Source organism: Penicillium lagena (assembly GCF_028827675.1).
Source record: "Penicillium lagena strain IBT 129212 chromosome Unknown utg000007l_segment0_segment0, whole genome shotgun sequence".
NCBI classification, from domain to species: Eukaryota; Fungi; Ascomycota; class Eurotiomycetes; order Eurotiales; family Aspergillaceae; genus Penicillium; species Penicillium lagena.
The window spans coordinates 653693-673302 of record NW_026623228.1 but is presented as its reverse complement, the minus strand read 5'-3'; the positions used below and the strand labels follow the sequence as shown (position 1 = coordinate 673302).

The window sequence follows — 19610 nt, the reverse complement described above, 5'->3', positions numbered from 1 at the left end:
GTGGATTTAATTGCAATGGACATGATTCTCAATTCTCAGTTCTTATTGATTTTGGCCTGTAGCAACTACGTAGTTTCCTGGTGCTGTGATGCTTATAAGCTATGCGCCCTTCTTAATCCCCAGTCCTGTGTAAATATCTTCATAGATACTATGACTGTTTAAAATTAAGTAAAATAGAGTTAAGCCGTCGGATAGCATATGCGCAACGTGTAAATAGAGTTGACTTTATAGATAGACTTCATCAGGACCTGCACATGCAGTACGTGGCGTAACGTCTGCTATACATCTACTAATCCACAACGCTTAGACAATTGCTGTGTCTTAAACTTTGTTTGACTATAATTTTGCAGTCTTTCCACAAAGAAGTCAATCCAAGTCCATTTCTTTTTTCATTGTACAGAATAAAACCTTTCTATCTGAAGGGAAGAAGACTAGAATAGAAAAAGCTTTGGGGAGGTAAGAAGAGTTCACACAGCTAGACAACGCCTGGACCCCCGCCTTGAAATATCATATCGTTGAAATCGAGAATGGGGGGAAGAAGGGAAACAAAGGCAAGAAGGGAGAGATAGAGGGGGCGAAAAAGGAAGCTCATTTCGATCCCCATCCATGCAGCTTCATGCTCTCCTCAATAGTCGACCAGATGCCCTCGACAATCTCATGATCTCTCCAGCGCCCAGGACCATGCGGCCCGCCCTTCTCATCCCAGCGGTCAACGGAGAAGCTTTTCACGCCACGACCCCACCCCTTGACTTGGCTGGGGACTTCCTCGCCGGCCCAGCCGATATGGATACCAGTTGCGTGCTTGAAAAGATCCGGGGGCGAAGTCCACTTGTACGACTTGAACTGCCACGTCTGGCCGGTGGTAAACACAGCGACAAGCCGGTTCCAGTACTCGGGTCGGAAATTGGCGGGGCTGTCGGCGACGATGAACCGCGTGGGCTTGCGGGGCTTGCCACCGGAGGAACCGATTGCGCCGCTCGCTGAGGCGGATGGGTCGGCCAGGATGCGCAAGGGGCGGTTGATGTAGAGGAAGTTGGGGGCGTCGGTCATGCTTAAGGTTGGGTGGTCGGGAGGTACGAAGACGCCATCTTGGAGGAAGGATTTGATGTTTGACATGCGGATTAGGGATGAGGCGGATGGGGAGAGGAGGATGATAGGATCGGGTCGCGAAGACGAGCCGGACTTGCGAGATGACGAGGTCATGGACAGCCCAGCGGACGGGGCGGGCACAACTTGGTTCTTGCTGCCAGGTTTGGCGCCAGCCTGCCCGGCCCGATTGCGGTTGCGATCCAGGAAGATTTCCGCGCTTTTGCGGACGTGTGAGAAGTCCTGTTTGGTTGTTAGATTGGATGTGGGTGTGATTACGGACTGAAAACAAGACTCACCGTTGGCTTGATGCCCCGTAGCACCGTATTACGATCCCCCGTCTTCCGTTCTCCGTTGTAGATCTCCTGCAACCGAGGATCGATAGGCTTCTGCGCGCGACCAGCCTGAGCTCCCGCCTGTGCAGCCGGCGCACCACTGGGCACCGAGGAAATGCCCCCAGTTGCGCCAGAGGCAATACCAGCCGATGTCTCCGCCTGAGCGGCGCCAGCAGCGGCAGCGGCAGCCTCAGCGGCAGCGGCAGCACCCTCGAGAGGTTTGATGTACTCGCTCTCATCAGAGGCGCCCTCGAGCCAGGTGATGAGATCGAGACGCTCGACGAAAACCAGGTTCTGCACCACCTCCTCCTTGCCTGGCTCCTGACCCTCCTTCTTCTTGAGGTTTTCATTCAACTCCTGCGCCGAGGCAATGTAATCCGGAATGGCGACATCTTTCTTCTGCCACGCGAAAAAGATGCTGCGCAGGTCGACGGCCGCGTCGGTGGACGCAGACACGAAGCGCGTCGCTGTGTTCAATGCAATCACCTGCGGACTTGGCTGGGCGAAGTACAGATGAGTTGCTTCGGCCAGATTGTCGGTGGCTGGCTGGTCGCTGAGCTCGGACGAGGTTGTCGGCGTGGGAAGGCTGCCGGCTGCGATGGCGCGGCGGAGCGAGAGGAGGGGATCCTGCGACGCAGCATCGGAAGCCATCGTGGAGACGAGGATGGGCGATGGCCCTGAAGCAGAGGCTGCAATGAAGGTGGTTAGGGGGTGCAGCTTCTGCTGTTGAGGGTTGCGCGAATGACACCTTCTCGGCGGACTCGCAGTGAATGAAGCGGCAGAATCGATCACGTGATTTGATCTCGATCTATATGGGCATTCACTTCTCTGGCGACCAAGTGCTGGTCTTCGTGAGTTTCATATGATACGCTGCTATTTGCTATCTTTCACATTTCAGCCTAATCAATCTCACTGACCAGCCGTAGTACTCCTTAATCCCACGTCAAATGACCAGACGCACCCCGGTGCTGATATACCGCCACATCCAGCTCCACGCACCAAAAAATGCCGTGATGCCCGTGAAGAGAATGAGAGTTCCGTACTCAGTGCCAAATCCAGTACCACTATGGCCATGACCAGCGGTAAGAGAGCCCTTTTGGATCAGCGCCGTGCTCAGTGGTCCACTGATGACATTCCCAATGCCCCGGCCCCCAGCCAGAAGGCCAAAGACCAATCCTGTCTCCAGGGATGATGAAGAGTCACGCTTGATCTGAGTGATGACACCAGACCAGGTAGAGCTGAACCCGCCGGCAAAAAAGCCATAACAGATGGAGAACGTGATAAGAAGTCCCATTGCTGTTTGCGATGAGCCTGGATCCTCGGACCCTGCCAAGCCCCAGAAAAGTATCACAGACAGTGCCGATCCCACAGATGACAGAAGCATAATGTTTGTTACGGGGAAGCGATCGCAGAGCATACCTACAGCAATCCCGCCGGCAACAGATGTCGCGTTAAAGAGCGACACGAGCAATGTGCCAGTGGTCTGGGACAGACCGACTGTAGTGGTAGAGTATGAAGGGAGATATGTCGAGGGGAGGAAGTATCCAAAGCTCTGGATGACATTTCCTGCTTGCAACATCCAGAAAGTGGTCAGTTTTAAGAAGCCAAGATCCAGGGGGCGGGCGGACGCAGATGGCGACACTGGAATCCGCGGCTTCATGAATGGCAGAGCCATGAGTGAAGTCACCAACTAGATGGACTGTCAGCTTTATGATGTTGTAATGTCAAGTATCATCATACCGCGGTGACAGTCCATGCTCTCAGCGTAGTTTTCGAACCAAAATTGTCCAAACAAGCACTAGCAATGAAGGGCATCACCACCCCAGAAATACTCTTCGCAGCCCACATAATCCCAAGCGCGAGGCCTTTCCGGCGCACAAACCATTGATCGAGATAGAGTGATGACGGACTGAACAGGAGCGCATTGCCGATGGCGCACATAACGCCTTGAGTGGCGATTAAATGCCACACCTCAATGGCGAAGGAGGAAAGCAATGACCCGAGAACGGTGATAACAATACCCGCGGGAGCACAGTAGTACTGAAGACGCGGATACCGAGTCAACAGCGTGAAAGTGACGGGCGAGAGCAGGTATATGACGCCCTAATCTGAGGATCAGAATCTTTCTTGGTCTGGAGAATTTCTCTGCATACAGTAGAGGTAGTTCCCACCGCGGCCAGGTCGCCTTTGCTTCCCTTCAGCACGTCATGAGTATAGTAGTATTCCTGGAAGACACCAAAGGCAAGAGAGAAGCCTGTTTGCAGTTAGTAATTTTATTTGAAAACACGAGTCCTCTCAAGACACACCCCATACGGGCAATTGAATGAGACAAATTGACGCCAGCATCAGCCAGGCAGCTCTGCCGCCGTCAGCTGGCGCTAGTGCGGGCTGTTCGATCTCGGGAGTCATTGCATGGAATGATCGACGGGATGAGACGTCACCCGGCGACAAGGAATCGGTTTCTGAAGCACTCATAGTAAATGAGGTAGGCTCAGAATTGGCCTTGAGGGCATTGTAAGAGAGGGAAAAGTCGATGAAGGATCACCGATCGACCCCTCTTATCGCCAAGTTTGACTCATCGACCGTGACCTCATATACCACAACATTTCACCCAATTGACTGGTGGAGAGGGAATACGCATTGCCAACTGTTTACGCTCGACCAATGCCTTTTAAGATCCTAAACAATTCGAAATACAGCAAATCAACTATCATTGCCGAAAAAGAGCACGCGATCACTTTCCTAGCTGGAAGTATGTTGCTTCTTCCCAATTTACGGCTAGCCACTGGCCGCTTTCAGTAAGGAGGCCTGTTGTTACCAGCCTAGTATCTTGCAGAAAATTCTCGTCGAACATCTACATGTTCTGTTTTGGATATACACTGGTTCGCTGTTCAGGGTGTAGAGTAATCTCCTCCCCGCCCACGGAATATGTATTCCTGCAGATGTTGGGGCCGTAACTTGATTTCTAATCACAAGTGAATAATCTTAGTTTTTACTATCAACATTGTAGGAGAGCCTCTTCTTTTTGCCTCACATCTCACATATCCAGAATGGCGCCTTCCAATATACTTCTCACCGGAGCAACTGGGTTTATGTACGTCCAGCTAGTCAATATCTAATTAGTATTTGACTGAGAAACGTTTACAGAGGAGGAACAGTCTTGCACCGGCTACTCGACACCACTGATGCTGCACTCAAGTCCCTATCCATAACAGCCGTTGTGCGCCGACCTGATCAAGCAGACCTTCTTGCAGGCAAAGGAGTTCAAACGGTGCTCGTGAACGACCTGGGTGATGCAGATAGATTAGAACAGGTGGCAAGCAGCCATGACATTGTTGTGAATGTAGCCTCGGGTCATCATTCTGATGCTCCCAAGGCACTAATACGGGGTCTTCAAAAGAGAAGGGAAGAAACAGGGGCCGATGTCCATTTTCTTCACGTGAGAGACTCCAATTGGCACATAGTAACGAGAATGTACTGAACGGACATCTAGCTCTCTGGGACAACTAACATCGCCGCGTCATCAATTACTCAGTCTCCCTTTGAAGTGCAGACATTCTCTGATAAAGATAACATCTATGAGTATGAGCTGCTTCGCGAAGCAAACCAAGCATACGGCCAACGAACCGCCGATGTCAACGTTATTCAAACCGGTGAAAGTGCAAATGTCAAGACGTACATCGTGATGCCACCTTCAGTCTATGGCCGTGGCGATGGCTGGTTCAAACGACAATCACATCAGATCCCAACTTTGATCAGAAATGCAATCACAACTGGTTATTCGGAGCATCTGAACGCAGGAACAACGAATTCTGGCCATGTCCACGTGGCTGATCTTTCGAGTTTGTATGCGCTGCTATTGGAGAAGATTCTCTCTGGAGTAGATGTTCCTTTCGGCCGCAATGGATATTACTTTTCAAGCACCGGGTCTCATTCGTGGCTTGACGTGACGACACAGATTGGAAAGATAGGGTTTAACCTGGGCGCATTGCAATCGGCGACCCCGAGGTCAATTAGTCTGGAAGAGGCGGCTGTGAAATTGGCCGACGGAGACACTCAATTCGCAGAGGCATGCTTCTCATCCAAGTAAGGAACTGGATCGCCCCGCAACAGCAAGAACATGTGAGCTGACTGGATGAATAGTTCAAGCACTAAACCTGAAAAGGCTTATGAGTTGGGTTGGAAACCTACGAGAACCGAACGCGATTTTGAGGCTTCCATTCAAGAGAGCTTTGAAGATCTACTGGCCGGGGTTGTGTAGCCAATAGAAATGTGCTATGCGTATCGCATAGAACTAAATATATGATAGTGCGCTTACAGGAATACGTCAATTGTAAAGAGAAGCCCTATAGAAGCCATGGGAAATTCCCAGTTGGCAATCATGGCACCGATGAGGCGTTCTCACCACTCGATCGACATATCGTTACCCCGCAGACCTCCACCATTCGCGGTTCGACCTATTTGGGAACGGAACTACCACCGAGACAACTTTGGAAGCCAACGGCTAAAGTCCGGTGCATTGGTCAGCCCATCAGTCAAGCGAGTATTCATAAGACCAAATGACAGTGCTTCTCCAGTAGCTCAAATCTCTTTGACTTCTGGAGAGGAATACAGCAGCACCAAGTATGCCCGCAGCAAAGCCCCAATATACTCTCAGTGAGGAGCAAAAGCAACACTGGCTCAAACATGGCTTCATCAAAATTCCTCAGTGCTTCACTCGTGAAGCAGCTGCGGAATTCACCTCCTCAGTTTGGACTCGTCTAGGCGTCTCGCCCACTGACAAATCAACCTGGGTGCAGGAGAAGGTGAACATGCCGGGTCATACCATGATCAGCGTCGAGGACTTTGCTCCCAAAGCTTGGCACGCCATCTGCGAACTGGTTGGCGGAGCAGACCGAATTGCTGACTGGTGCAAAGACTGGAAGGATGGTTGGATCGTGAATATGGGCAAGCCAGAATACAGTCCGGAAGATGATTTGGATCCTCGGTCTTTGGATAATTGGCACAATGATGGGGACTGGTTCATTCATTTCCTGGATAGTCCTGAGCAAGCACTTTTGGTTATTCCGCTGTTCAGCGATATTAAGTCGAAGGGAGGAGGGACGATGATCTGTACTGATGGTATTGGGCTGGTGGCTGATCATCTGGTATGTTCTTTTCAAAGAAACTCAATCTTTTGCGGCCTAACCTGTAAGATGATATAGTATAACCACCCCGAGGGCACATGGCCGTCCCTCACCTCTCGCAACGTCCCAAATACCGTACCGAAAGAAACCCACTGTTGGAAGCGGTGGGGTTCTTCCTCAACATATACAAATGATGAGTCCTTCCACGAGGCTACTGGGGAGGTGGGAGATGTCTTTCTTCTCCACCCATTCATGCTGCACTCCGCTTCTCGCAACTTGCGACGCGATATTCGCATTATTACCAACCCGCCGGTCGCCCTTAAGGAGCCCTTCAACTTCAACCGCGCAGATGGCCAGTATAGCCTGGTTGAGCAGAAGACTTTAAGAGATCTGGGTAAGCCCAAGGGCCTACCTGAATGGAAGATTACAGGTCCGAGGGAGCTTATTTCCCCGAACCGCATAGAGGTAAGTCCCCTACGATTGAGATATTGCTTTGTTTATAGGAACTAACACTCCTATATAGATACAATCGAAAATGGCCCGTGAAGAATTGGAAAGGGTAGAAAAGTCAGGTGAACCTATCACTAAACTGGCCGGTGTCAAGCCCGTGAAGTACTATCCATCATGATTTCAGCCATCTTCCCCACGCAAAAGGTTATACCGTATCACTTTGGACCGGCAATGTTTCCTTCACGGGATGTCATGAGAATAATGTAAAAGCAAGTTAGGCAAATAAATAAGAAATTGTACCAAGAGAAGTGAATGGCAAACGTGCGTAGAAACGATTAACCCATTTGGCATGAATAAAAATTCTTTTAATGGACTTGATATTCCCGTCGTTGAATCCCAGAAAACCTTGTAATACCCTTCTTAACCACCATAAATATGCTCGACAAGCAACAGAAACGCGTGCATTACTTCCGTAGGCGCCATGGTTTCCTATGTCTGTACCTTGGGCTGCAAGTATAGGCTTGCCCAGCCGCTTCCCCAGAGACTCAAATTCCTCCGAGGACTTCTGGGAGGTATATGGTCGAGATACTTGCTCAGAAATCCCGCCTAACAGATTCAATGCGAGCTCTTTTTACCATCCGAATCTTAACAGGAGCATTCTTGTATGATTTTCCTGTCTCGTTAAAATCGATATGTGAAAATTACAAATTGAACAGTATTTAATAGACCGATTTACTCGACAACCACCCTCGCTGCTGATAATGTCATAATATTCATTTCCTCAGACGTACATGCATCCCACACGTAACAAGAACGAATGCAAGGGACGTTTTGTCCGAATTGCAATAACCAACATAACCCAGCTTACCCTCTCCAATCTTGGCCAACGCAACCGGTGTCAAGTTCAGACCATGTACAGTATTATCCAACGAGCCCACATTTCCCTTGATAGCAGCGCACTCATTTGGCCGGTACCAAGCTTCGGAATCCATAACGTTATCCAAGAAAACAGTCTTTGCGGTGTATGACTCTGGCAGAAACCAGCATCCGTCTTGGGTGGCGTGAGTCTTGTTCAGGGAAACAGTCGCATGATGATCAAGTCCATACGTCCAGGACAGCCCTGCATGCTTGAAGAACGCAGTGAGTTCCTCGGGACTGGAATCTTTCGCAAAATCGCTCGTGCAGATTGCAGTGCCTCCGTCACGAACGTATTCAAGTACTGCATCGCGGACCTTCTCGTGCTTTTTGCTTGTGAGTGCTCGATCTGTCAGAATGACCGCCTTTAGAGGAATATCGGAAAGGATCCAATACACTTCGTCGGCTCGCCATGCCTGTCTGAGATTTGAGATTTTTCCGAAGTGGTTAATGAGACTCTTGTACTCATGGTCAAATGTGTGGGGTTTCTCCAGAGAGACGAGTAGGATTTCTGGTTGAATTTGCGGTGATGTAGTAGCCATGATGAGTTCTGGGGCTGGAGTTGATAGACGAATTTCATGAATTCGGTCAGAATGGGGCAAGAGATGAGGATCAAGAAGAGGAGGCCTGTGATTTATGTAGAAAGTCCGCATCTTGTCCTACTCTGCACACTGGTTTATCCGTGTGCTTGGGCACATTTGGCATGTCCTCGTGGATGAGCGAGGTATCTTCATGTGCATAGTAACACCTTAGGGCTGCCCAGTAGACACAGATGAAAGCAGGTGTATACATATCCTCGATCGCCAAGTTTGCAGTAGTACACACCATATATCTAAACCACACTCTGATAGTATTCTTTAGGGCACTCTTGCCCTTAAATTTGGTGGGGAGACAAAGCGAGGTACTCGGGTTCATTGAAATAACTAGATTGAGTGCAGATCTCGATCTACATCCTGGTTGGTTATAGAGTACGCGTCCTGTTTCACAATGGTCTGTTTTACAACGGTTGCTGTGTTCGCCCCAATAAAGCTGCATTATTCATTCAATGCTCAACGGAATCGTCGAATCTCGTCCTATCACACGCCAGCGAGCCCTAGATTTCCTATTGGCATGCGAACCGAGGGTTATCGACTAACTCGGCATTAGTTGCTGAGCCTCAGAACAGTCCCGAGCATACTGCTGTAGCGTATGGCACCATAGCAGTGTTTATTTGAGATCAGATGGCACGTTGCCAGAAAAATTTCTGCATCATTTATTAGAGCTAAGACTGGTCGTGGTTCTTCATCTATGGAGATACCGTGTGGTCATGTTAGCTTATGTGCTTGGTGCTATGAAGCTAGATTGATCTGCCCGTCAACAGGGTATGCGAAACGACGATTTCCGGAAGTACTAAGTTATAGAGAGCTAACAAGTAAACCTATCAAGAAGCCTTGCTTCATCAATACCCTAGTGGTATACAGCAACGAAACACATCCATCAAATACGGGCATGGCTTATCATCGAGAGAGAGAGAGAAGAATATAAACATGGGGTTAATACAAACTATCTAATATACCGTCTCACGGAAACAACCACGGGACGATAGTGGAAGAGAAGATCGAATAAGTAGTCTCACAAAATCATTGAAAAGAAAAAGAGAGAAAAAAAGAAAAGAGTAGGAGTAGGTTAGGAAGAGTGAGAACGGAAAAGAGAGAAAAGAACAAAACCCCCCTGGAGTTCATTTGGAAAAGAAAAAGAAACAAGAACAATAACAAGTCACTCCAGTTTGGCACTTTGCAGTCCGCCGAAATAGAACAATCCGTTTGCCCAACCGAATTCGCTTCCTGGTATTTCCGTACCCAAGTTCCCAACCCCAATACGCCGAAAAGCAAGAATAAAGAACAAGGACGTCACACAAAAAAAGGTGGCCTCTCGATGAACGCCGGGAAATAAATCAGCACTCACACGATGGGAGTACAGTTGACTCATTGATTGGAAACCACAACACAACATTTTTTGGGAATCGTAATAACACGTAAATCTCACCCATTACCGCCGCTAGTATAAAAGGTTCAGGAGGGTTCAGGAGGAGACGGACGGGACGGGAGGGTATGTCGTCGACTCTGTAGCATCCTTCATGGACACATCTGGCGAGCCGGAAGCCTCGTTCTTGTCGGTGTCGTCGGGCTCTGACTTGGTGGGCGTGGTCTGTTGTGCATTGTCTGTACCGGCGACGGGCCCACTACCGCTACCTGGCGTGGATGGTGAGATCTGTGCCGCAGGGATGGCGTTGGCTTGGGCCTGTGACTTTTCCGAGGTGGGCGTTGTGGCCATCGTGCCTCGTCGAATCAGATAATCACCAAGACTGAGTTTCTTCTTGGCAGGAGTCGGTGTTGGAGCTGACCCGAGTGGTGGCTGTCCAGCAGAGTGCGGGGATGATGTTTCGAAGGTGGTGGGAGATGCAAGGCTCGCTGTGGAGGCGGATCCGGGACTGATGGAAAGAGGCATGGGAGGGAGTGTTGGAGGAGGCATGGAAACACGCAAATTGCCACGGTTGTCGGGGGTGGTCATCCCAGGGATCCGGGTGTTGTGGGCAGCAGTAGACGGCCATGGTGGTGGAATCAGTGGCTTGCCAGAGTCTTTCGCTGACTGGGGAGATTCCGAGTCAGGCATCACCGACGTATCTTGCATCTCCACATCACCTTGTGACGGTTCCGCATCTGCCATGGCAACGTCGGGTTTGTCGTTGAAGGTGCTCGACGACGGGGATTCCGCTGGCGCCACGCTGTCAGAGCCAGCCGACGACAACTTCTGTCGCGCAATCTCCTCAGACCGTAGACGGTCCGTACTGTATCGCTTCAGGAGGCGGACTGTCATTGGAACGAAACCGCGCTTGCGACGTGAGTTATCCGGCGTAGACGGCGGTTCATCACCCTCGTACACATCTGCTTGGACGGCGGCATCCACGTATATCGGGCGGGCGAGAGGAGAACGATTGAGCGGCGTGCTGTTCCCAGATGTCTTCCGAGGAGAAGCTTGACGAGCAACACCCATTGGTGAAACGGCGGCGGTGGGCGAGCGAGAATGGCCGGTATCCAGTTGTAGTGACTTGCCTGATGCACGATTCGACCCAAAGAATCCCGTTTGCGTTGAGCTGGTGGGAGCAGCGGGAGTTGACCCTGCCGATGGACCGCTGGGACGTTTCTTTTTTCTTGCCCTGGCCTTGCTCGAGCTGCTGGAATTGCTTTTCGGCATCTGCGATCTTGCGCCGCTCGCGACTGGATAGCTCCGATGCAGCGGCCGCTGCGTCTTGAGCTGCACTTGGACTGAGATCGCGACTACGGGGCTGACCCCGTGCAGACCCAGAAGTGGAACGACTCTCAGCGCCTGGATCATCCTCATCTGGATGCTTGGTCGTCTCGCTGTCTGCCCGGCTGGTGGATGCTCGACCCGTATCGAATGGTGAGGCAATTGATTTTGTTTTCGCCTTCTTTCGCTTGCCGTTTGCTTGCCTCGAATCCAAGGATCTCGGGTGTCGCCGGCGATCCAGGGTGGCGAGTAGACAGTTTTGTGAAGGGTCGCAAGCACAGCCACCGAAGTTGGCCAGAGCATTGCTGAGACGAATGGCAGCAGCTTCGGTTGCACTATCGCCGGACTCTTGCTTCACCAGTCCATCCGATGACACGGACAGTTGCGGTTCCAGGTACCACATCGTAGTGATTTCTGAGTTCGCCGGGATGTTCTCCTTGGCAACGAAGCAAAAGTGATACTCCACATCGTTGGTAATGAAGATCTTGAGGGTTGCATTGGCCTTGCAGGAGCGTCGGATGTAGCGGAGGATGCTGCCTTCGTGCCGGCTGTCAATGGTAATGGGTAGGTGGGAGTGGAAGAAGACAAAGGGTTCCGGATGGCGCAATTCGGCCCATCGATTGTTGGGGTCAAGGCAGTAGTCGCGAAGATGGCCGACCTTGCCAGTGATCTCTCCCACGACCTGTCCTTCTTGTATCGGATTCTGGGTCTTGAGAATCTTCCACATCGGGTGTCGGCCATCGATCTCGAGATTGGGATCTGTGATGGTCTCCGTAGTCAAGGAGGGCCACTGTGATCGATCCATTGCGAGATCAGACCAGGTAAAGACCTCCTCGGGACGATGTCCACCCGTTCGTTGCGCCAACGCGTTTGGATCCTTCAACCACAAAGCAGTGTCCCCCACTAGGCTCACATTGACAAACAGATTGCTGTCCATGCTGACATGGTCATCGTCTTCGTCGTAGAGGTGCATGAACTCGTTCGAGTAAAGAGGGATCGGAGGGCCAGAGAATTTGGTCGGGCTCATCGCCATAGAGGTGGAGGAACGGCGCTTGCGCGAGTCCGGCGGAAAGGCCGGAGCGCCAGCCAGAGCACTGATAGATGAAGACGCACGATGCGAGATCTTTGCCTTCTTGCTCGGTGGCTGGTCGCGACTACCCGACTCGCTCCGGAAACCATTCACATCGCCCTCCTTGTTGATCTTCTTCCTTTGGGAGGACTTGGCACCCGACCGCCGGTTTTTCCGGTCACCGTCTTCGCTTTTCTCTCGAATCCGCCGCTGCCGCTGTCGGTCGGTCGCGCGCCGACTATCCAGCTGCCGGGGCTCGCAGTCGACGCAGTTGTGCACATCCGGCACTCTCTTGTCCGGGTAGTAGCAGACAATATGCTGCCACGTCTCACACCCTTCGCAGAATACCGTACTACCATCATCTTCGTCAAACTGACAGATGCATTTGATGGTGTAGGGCTCTTCTTCGTCGGGCGCGACCGAGTCAGAGATGGCGCCGTTGGCGGCAGGGGAATCCAGAGGCGCGGTGACCGGAAACGAATCCGTGGTGGCGTGCGTGATGGCGAGGGAGGAGGTATCTGTCATACTCTGACAGACAACCCCCTCTCAGGTCCTGACAAGACTAATGTTCTTAACAGGGAGGCGCACTTGAACCCGTGACCTCTCACAGAGCATGTCAACGACCACGATGCGTGGGTGAGTTGTCCGCAGTTTTCCGTCGCAGATCCTGACGCGTCTGGACGTTAGGGGCGTATGACTGGCAGAGACGAAGGGAAAACCTCAGCACTAAGCGCAGACCGTGTCCCTGTCACCAAGAAGTGTTTCCACACTGGAGATATGGAGCGCGATAATGATGGATCAACGATGGAAATGGGATGGTCGAACTCGGGAGGCAGGGGAGCGCAGGAGGGCCTCGTCAAAAATGCGCAGTCTAGCGTCCTCGAGGGAGGGAGGAAGAGGACGAGGAGATCCGAGGGGGTCCGGTGAGGCGTTGGTCTTGAAAGTCGAAAGCGACGAGGATTCGTAGCGCAGAGGGTGCGATTGGATTGTAATGCGCTTGAGGAGACGAGGGTGAAAAGGGTGACAAATTCGCGTGGAGTGGTCCGAAGAGGAGAGAAGAAAAGTGAGGCAGGACAGTGAGTGGGAAGAAGGGAGGACGGTAGGAAGGAGTAGGAGGCGAGAAAAAGGGAGAGAGAGGCGGAAGGGCAGAGACTGGTGAGTAAGATTCGAGGCAGGAGGAAGAGGAGGAGGAGCAGATCCAAGAGAGCGAAAGAGAGGAACAGAGAGAGAGGGCGAGAGAGCGAGAGAGAGGCTAAGTTACGGGGGCCTAAGGCAGCGAAAGCCCAGCGAGTGAACCGCGCGGTGTCCAGTCAGACGCTTGCGATCGCGGCGAGAGGGGGGGATGACTCAGCCATGCTGCAATGTGCGCAGTGCTGAACTGTGCCCGTGAGGCGGCGTGGCACTAGACCCGGTCCGGTCAAGCGTGGGCCGTACCGTGGCAGTCACGGGGTTTCCCGCGCGGGTGGGCTGGGCAGTATCAGGCCGCAGGCAGTATGTGAGTTGGGAGAGGGGGGAGTTAGTGCTGCGGGTGTTAGTACGGGGGTATATCATCCGAGCCGCTGGCATTAACCGCTGGGATTAGTGTAAAACCTCGGAGGTGGAATCTAGCTGTGGGATGGTCAGTCCGCCGAGCGCAGCGAAGAATGAGTGAGAATGCAAGAATAATAATCGACTGGGCTGGCTGGGCTGGGTGGTGGAGAACCCAGCGGCTGTTTGTTGGTCATCATGATTGCCAGAAAAGAGGGTGTCAAGTGGGTTTGCTGCACAACCGGCCCTCCTGCGAGACACCACCCAGGGCAGGGCGCCCGGAGAGGGAGAGTGGTGAAAAAAGAAAAAAGAAAAAGAAGAAGGGGAAAGCAGAAAGCTCGGTGGATCCTGAAAGGATGTTTTGGGTGTACGTAGTAAGTGTGGGGAAGGAACCCCTAAAATAAAAAGATAGTGCAGGTGTGGCGAAGAGGTTGGCATATGGAAGTACAAGGAAGACGTTGGGAGGAAAAGGGAAGATCGGCCAAGTGACGCAGTGATGGACGGGGGGTGGCGCAGAAGGAGGAAGAAAAAGACCGAGAGAGAGAGAGAGAAAGAGAGACAGAGGGGCAAGTGGTAGCTAGTGTGTACGACGGACTGATTCAGTTTACCATCATTTTAACTCGGCTGATCAGCCGGACTAACTGAAACACGTGGACACCGTATACTACTCTAGGGTAAGGATAATTTCACCCCATTAATGACAATAACACCCCAACTACAATACACACGAGGACGATAGGTCCACTTTCCCTCCCAGTCACGCCCCAACCATCCGCGGGTGCTCTTGCATCTCAAAGGAACCCAAAGGGTGAAATGAATTCGAAGGTTGCCCATGGACTCGCCGCGGCCACGAATCGGGAACTACATGCACACCTTCCCCCGGCTCAGCTGGTCGGTTATTGTCCGCCCACCTCTGCTTCTTCGGCAGCGTCCGCGAATTGAATCGATGTCCCACATACAGGAAAAGAAACACCGGGATCCCCGAGTACGTCGTGATCGCTCTCACAGGTCGTGATTCAGACGCAGTGCTCGGAGCGACCGCATTCAACCCGCCAAAAACGAGCAGGCCGGCGCTGGCAAGAATTCCAAAGGATGTTGCCATTGGTTGAATGGCGAATCGGTCTCGGGGAATAGTTTCATCCCTCTTCATTTGCTGGTGAAAGCGGCGGTAGACGATGCAGGAACTTAGCCAGGAAATGTACCCGGAGGTTGTGACGAAGCGGAGCAGCCAGTTGCACACCACCGAGCTTGAGCGCATCGCAGACAGAAATGCTACGCCGGTGAACGAGGCGGACGTGGCCACGGCGATCCAGGGAACGCCCCAGCGATTGCGAGACTGGAACATCTGGGGCGCGTATCCCAGTTCGGACATGGCACACAGAATGCGTGAGGATTGGTAAAGAAACGACCGACCCGAGGCCACGCACGAGAGAAAGATAGCGATGGTCGCCGTCACGGGGAGAACATTGACCTGGGCTGTCTTGAGGCCGATGACGAAGGGGGATAACCCGGCGCCAGCTCCATTGTTGCTCAATTGGGGTTCGTTGAACGGAGCCATCACACCCATGGCAACGGCACTCAGGACGTATGGGAATACAGTTTGCAACACATCGGTCGCCGTTCTGGAAGGGATGCTGCTGCTCTGGGGAGCTTGACCATTCTCGGTACGCTTGGTAGCCTCGGCCAACTCGGAATTCTCAGCGCGGTGCACGATCAACTCAGGTGCGAAAGCGAACGCGACGGCGGCATGGAGCAGACATTGTAACAAACCCAAGAATCGTCCCAGCGATCCGTGTGCCAAGTATTCACGCATCGCGCCAGGGTCCTTCCAGTATTTGAACCCCCACTGCTCATGACCAGAAGCGCCGCCGAGTCCGATCGACAGGGAGAGAGCGAGGAAGGCAACCATTGTGCCGGCCTTGATGCGAGTGAACAGCACTTCGGACATCTTAATAAATCGCTCGGGAAGAAAGTTGGTCCCCACCACAATGGATGTGATCAATCCCAAGCGCATGGTGACATTGCGACCTGGCTGCCATACACCGAGGTTGACCATTGCTGTCGTAGTCTCAAAGGGGACCAGCATCGCCATGGAGTACCACCGGAGCATCGCCGTGGCGAATCCCATGCTGCTGGACATGTACTGGTAGCCGTGGGTCACCATGGTCCCGTGTTCCGAAGGCATGTGGGTGGCGACTTCGGCCACCGTCGTGGCCATGGAGTAAGTTAGGAATGACAGGAAGGCGTAAGACATGAGGAGGGAGGCCGGCCCGCCCACGGCCAGAGCCTCACCCGCGCCGATGAACAGGCCGGTGCCGAGTGTTGGGCCAACAGCCATGGCAGGCTAATGATCTGTAAAAATAAGAAAGAGCAGCATGCCAAAGAAGGTGACGCTGGACGAAGAGAGTAAAACAGACTGGGGTGGGACCCCCGCCCGCGGAGGGTTTGGAGTGGTTGTTCCTGCCTCATATACGGATGTGCACGCAACACCGGAAACTCAACATCATTGCATGGGTATCTCAGAAACGGGATGTAGTATATGGCGGATACTTGTGGATCACACAAGCAACAGAGTTATACAGCGGGTGTCCGTCATGATACCGCCCATTCGGTCTCACATTCAAGTCCGGCCACGCAGGATTTCATTGAGATGCCATGTCGGTCTCGGCATACTCAAGCCATTCCCCTGACAAGGATTTCTTCCAGAACCGAACAATTCCATCATCCCCCGACGAGATGAGAGCGTCACCTGGCACCGAGTCAGACCGAGGAGCGTGATATAGGGTAACCAAATCACTCACCAGCAAAAGAAAACTCCACCTGCCACACATCGAGGTGTTTGCTGTCCACGCAGGCGACCTGCTTGCAGGAGTGGCGGAACTGCGTATCTCCACTCGCCCGACGGTTGGACGTGGATTTCGGCGCACGGTTTGCCAGTGCGGTTCCAATCCCGGACTGAGTCGTTGACCGAATCGAAGGCGACTGCGTCCTAGCTTCCGATTTCCGCCCGCTTGCATTTTGTGAGCTGTGGGTGTTGGCCGTGGTATACACTTCGAAGATGCGAACCAAGCCGTCCTTCCCCCCGCTCGCAATGAGATCGTACCCACGCACGGAGCCATTTGCCCACGAAATGTCTCTCACAAGACCCGTATGGCCATTCAACTCAATGGCATGATAGAACTGACGGTTCGCGTCAGTGCGATAGACTTTGACCGTGTCCATCGCCGCCACGACAAGTGAAAGACTCTTCCGTTCCGATTCCGGCAGGAGGGTGTGCGTGATATCCGTGGGATCGTGATGAAACTGGACCCGGAAGCTGGTTTCCTCGCCGCGCTCCGGGGCGGCACACACGCGGAACTGGTCGAGGGGCTGCCAGTCCGCAAGACTGTCCGGGCTGACGGGTTCCATGACCATTAAGTAGCCATCTCGCGTAATCAGAGCCAGCCACGACTCTAGATCGATGTTACGGAAATCCAGAGAAACGAACGGGTGTCTTTGCGGTGCGGTCATCCGAAAGATCGACCTGAATCGCCGACCTGAATTGGGCGGTTGTGTGACATCTTCCTGCCAGATTTTAAACTTCATATCTTCCCCCACACTGCCGATATGCTGGCCTGTAAAGGGACCGTTCCATGTTGCCTAAACTCCACGTTCAGTAAACATTGGATGTTTCGTTTTTCTTTCCTACTTACATCGCGAATCTCCGCGTCATGGGCACGCCAGGTGTCTGTCAGTTGCCATTGACCGTCTTTCAGATCCCACACTTTCATGCGATGATCGGATGATGCAGTGACGATGCGATTACCGTAGAAATTGAACTTGGTCACCGTCACCAAATCCCGATGGCCGGCATCAAAGTCGGCAAATCCGCCGGACATCGCTCCACTGCTCTCGTTGAGGTCCGGGAGTTGAACACTCTATGTTGGGACCCTGGGAAGAGGCAGGGCAGCTAGAGGGAGAAACGACGTCTGGGCCAGGATTATTCTTATGCAAGTGCGATTCAGGCATGAGTCCAGCGCCCCTTCGTGTGGAGTCGGCCATCGTTGCCGTAGATGGACTGACCGCTTCCGTGGCGGTGAATGGAAATATCGGCAGAATAAGCCATGTTGTTCGAGGATGAAGCCAGATTGCGAGTGCAACAATGCGTCACAACAGCTAATTCTTTCAGGTGTGACGACAATCTCCTGGCTTGGAAGCTGTTCGCTCACCATGAACTCTTCTGGCTCTCTTTCACGTACAGAAACATGGCGTCTACTGCTGCTCGTGGGGGCCAGCGTCGGCATCCTGGTAAACACGGTCCAGGGCGACGGTGCGCCGCTCGTGGCTTCGATTGCGTTGAGCGGAATCACCTTCGCCCTGGGGTATAGTCTGGTTCAATGGCTTGGGCCGGTATTTCTGAAGGCTGGCCTGAAGGGAAAAGACATGGCCAAGCCCCGACGGCCTGAGATGTATGTATACAAGTTCCGGGCAGGCGGAGTCGACCGCAGCACTGACGTCGGACCCCTAGACCAGAGACCATGGGAGCCGTCTGTGCGGTCATATATCTGTTGTCGCTGATTATTTTTATCCCATTTGCCTTTTACAAAGACATCGTCGCAGCGACATCCGGTGGAGGAAATCGCGATGTCGTCCTGGAAGTCCATCATGTTGAAATGGGCCGATACCTCCACCGATTCCCTCATGGCAAAGTCTGTCTCTCCTAAGTTCCTTGAATTATCGGTTTGCTAATATTTCATGAAAAGCTTGCCTCATACTTGTCGGGTCTTCTTTCCCTGCAATCCGTCGTCATCCTGGGGATTGGAGACGACCTGCTCGACATCCGCTGGAGACACAAAGTCCTGATCCCTGCATTCGCCTCGATTCCAATGCTGATCGTCTATTTCGTCGACTTCGGCGTCACCCAGGTGGTCGTTCCGGTACCGCTCCAACGCTACCTGGGTGACTTTGTTGATCTCGGATGGTTGTACTACATGTACATGGCCGCAGTTGCAATTTTCTGTCCCAATGCCATCAACATGCTTGCGGGTATCAACGGCATTGAAGTGGCTCAATCGCTTGTGATTGCACTTTTGCTTCTTTTCAATGATGCCATGTACCTCGCCCCCGTCACGCCATACCCGCACCCGGCAACCGACTCCCACCTGTTCTCGATCTATTTCCTGTTGCCATTCATTGGCGTGTCGGCTGCACTCCTGTGCCACAATTGGTATCCTTCCAAGGTGTTTGTGGGTGATACCTATTGCTACTTCGCCGGCATGGTGTTCGCCGTCGTAGGCATTCTTGGGCACTTCAGCAAAACCCTGCTGCTACTGTTCATCCCGCAAATCTTCAACTTCCTTTACTCGACACCGCAACTATTCAAGATTATTCCGTGCCCTAGACACCGACTGCCAAAATTTAACGCTGTGACTGGCCTGCTGGACACGTCTGTGACGGAGTGGACCATCCCACCATCTCCGCTGGTTGGCGCGGCACTACATCTTCTGCACAAGCTCCGGCTGGCGCGCATCACTACCAATGAAGATGGTCAGATTGTCGAGTCAACTAACCTCACAATTCTGAATCTGTGGCTGGTCTGGATGGGACCAATGAAAGAGAACCGACTTGCATGGCACATGGTGGTGGTACAGATCGCGTGCGGCATTCTTGGTTTGTTCGTGCGACATCGCCTCGCTTTACTCGTGTTCCACCATGATAATAGGCCTTTTGAGCTTGTTTAGAGACTCATAGAACTCTTGAATGACTGTGCTTTGATGTACATATACTCTAGCTACTGAACCAAAAATGCTCGTTTCGAAGAGTCTCTGATCGTCT

General features: G+C 52.4%; 10 protein-coding genes across 10 annotated transcripts; 3 read left to right on the top strand and 7 right to left on the bottom strand.

The window, feature by feature from the left end:
* Positions 1-588: 588 nt before the first annotated feature.
* On the bottom strand, positions 589-2072 carry N7510_009789 (RNA polymerase II accessory factor CDC73 family protein; the record flags this gene model as incomplete). The annotated part of the gene is made up of 2 exons (XM_056981714.1): positions 589-1329; positions 1386-2072. 2 exons carry the CDS (start codon positions 2070-2072, stop codon positions 589-591), a joined length of 1428 nt encoding a protein of 475 aa, XP_056829550.1.
* Positions 2073-2364: 292 nt separating this feature from the next.
* On the bottom strand, positions 2365-3096 carry N7510_009788 (putative MFS monocarboxylate transporter; the record flags this gene model as incomplete). The annotated part of the gene is made up of 1 exon (XM_056981713.1): positions 2365-3096. The coding sequence occupies one exon, from the start codon at positions 3094-3096 to the stop codon at positions 2365-2367; it is 732 nt and encodes a 243-aa protein (XP_056829549.1).
* A 1375-nt stretch (positions 3097-4471) lies between these two features.
* Positions 4472-5682, top strand: N7510_009787 (NAD dependent epimerase/dehydratase; the record flags this gene model as incomplete). Its single annotated transcript, XM_056981712.1, has 4 exons — positions 4472-4515; positions 4569-4860; positions 4915-5507; positions 5565-5682. The coding sequence occupies 4 exons, from the start codon at positions 4472-4474 to the stop codon at positions 5680-5682; spliced, it is 1047 nt and encodes a 348-aa protein (XP_056829548.1).
* A 364-nt stretch (positions 5683-6046) lies between these two features.
* On the top strand, positions 6047-7175 carry N7510_009786 (uncharacterized protein; the record flags this gene model as incomplete). The annotated part of the gene is made up of 3 exons (XM_056981711.1): positions 6047-6568; positions 6626-7012; positions 7071-7175. The coding sequence occupies 3 exons, from the start codon at positions 6047-6049 to the stop codon at positions 7173-7175; spliced, it is 1014 nt and encodes a 337-aa protein (XP_056829547.1).
* A 595-nt stretch (positions 7176-7770) lies between these two features.
* N7510_009785 (uncharacterized protein) lies at positions 7771-8454 on the bottom strand (the record flags this gene model as incomplete). Its single annotated transcript, XM_056981710.1, has 1 exon — positions 7771-8454. The coding sequence occupies one exon, from the start codon at positions 8452-8454 to the stop codon at positions 7771-7773; it is 684 nt and encodes a 227-aa protein (XP_056829546.1).
* A 1519-nt stretch (positions 8455-9973) lies between these two features.
* N7510_009784 (putative PHD finger and SET domain protein) lies at positions 9974-12794 on the bottom strand (the record flags this gene model as incomplete). The annotated part of the gene is made up of 2 exons (XM_056981709.1): positions 9974-11045; positions 11083-12794. 2 exons carry the CDS (start codon positions 12792-12794, stop codon positions 9974-9976), a joined length of 2784 nt encoding a protein of 927 aa, XP_056829545.1.
* Positions 12795-13616: 822 nt separating this feature from the next.
* Positions 13617-13835, bottom strand: N7510_009783 (uncharacterized protein; the record flags this gene model as incomplete). The annotated part of the gene is made up of 1 exon (XM_056981708.1): positions 13617-13835. One exon carries the CDS (start codon positions 13833-13835, stop codon positions 13617-13619), a length of 219 nt encoding a protein of 72 aa, XP_056829544.1.
* A 718-nt stretch (positions 13836-14553) lies between these two features.
* N7510_009782 (putative proline permease) lies at positions 14554-16134 on the bottom strand (the record flags this gene model as incomplete). Its single annotated transcript, XM_056981707.1, has 1 exon — positions 14554-16134. One exon carries the CDS (start codon positions 16132-16134, stop codon positions 14554-14556), a length of 1581 nt encoding a protein of 526 aa, XP_056829543.1.
* Positions 16135-16438: 304 nt separating this feature from the next.
* N7510_009781 (putative nuclear pore protein (SEH1)) lies at positions 16439-17674 on the bottom strand (the record flags this gene model as incomplete). Its single annotated transcript, XM_056981706.1, has 3 exons — positions 16439-16545; positions 16598-17435; positions 17489-17674. The coding sequence occupies 3 exons, from the start codon at positions 17672-17674 to the stop codon at positions 16439-16441; spliced, it is 1131 nt and encodes a 376-aa protein (XP_056829542.1).
* Positions 17675-18005: 331 nt separating this feature from the next.
* On the top strand, positions 18006-19516 carry N7510_009780 (UDP-N-acetylglucosamine--dolichyl-phosphate N-acetylglucosaminephosphotransferase; the record flags this gene model as incomplete). Its single annotated transcript, XM_056981705.1, has 3 exons — positions 18006-18244; positions 18304-18484; positions 18539-19516. 3 exons carry the CDS (start codon positions 18006-18008, stop codon positions 19514-19516), a joined length of 1398 nt encoding a protein of 465 aa, XP_056829541.1.
* Positions 19517-19610: the final 94 nt, after the last annotated feature.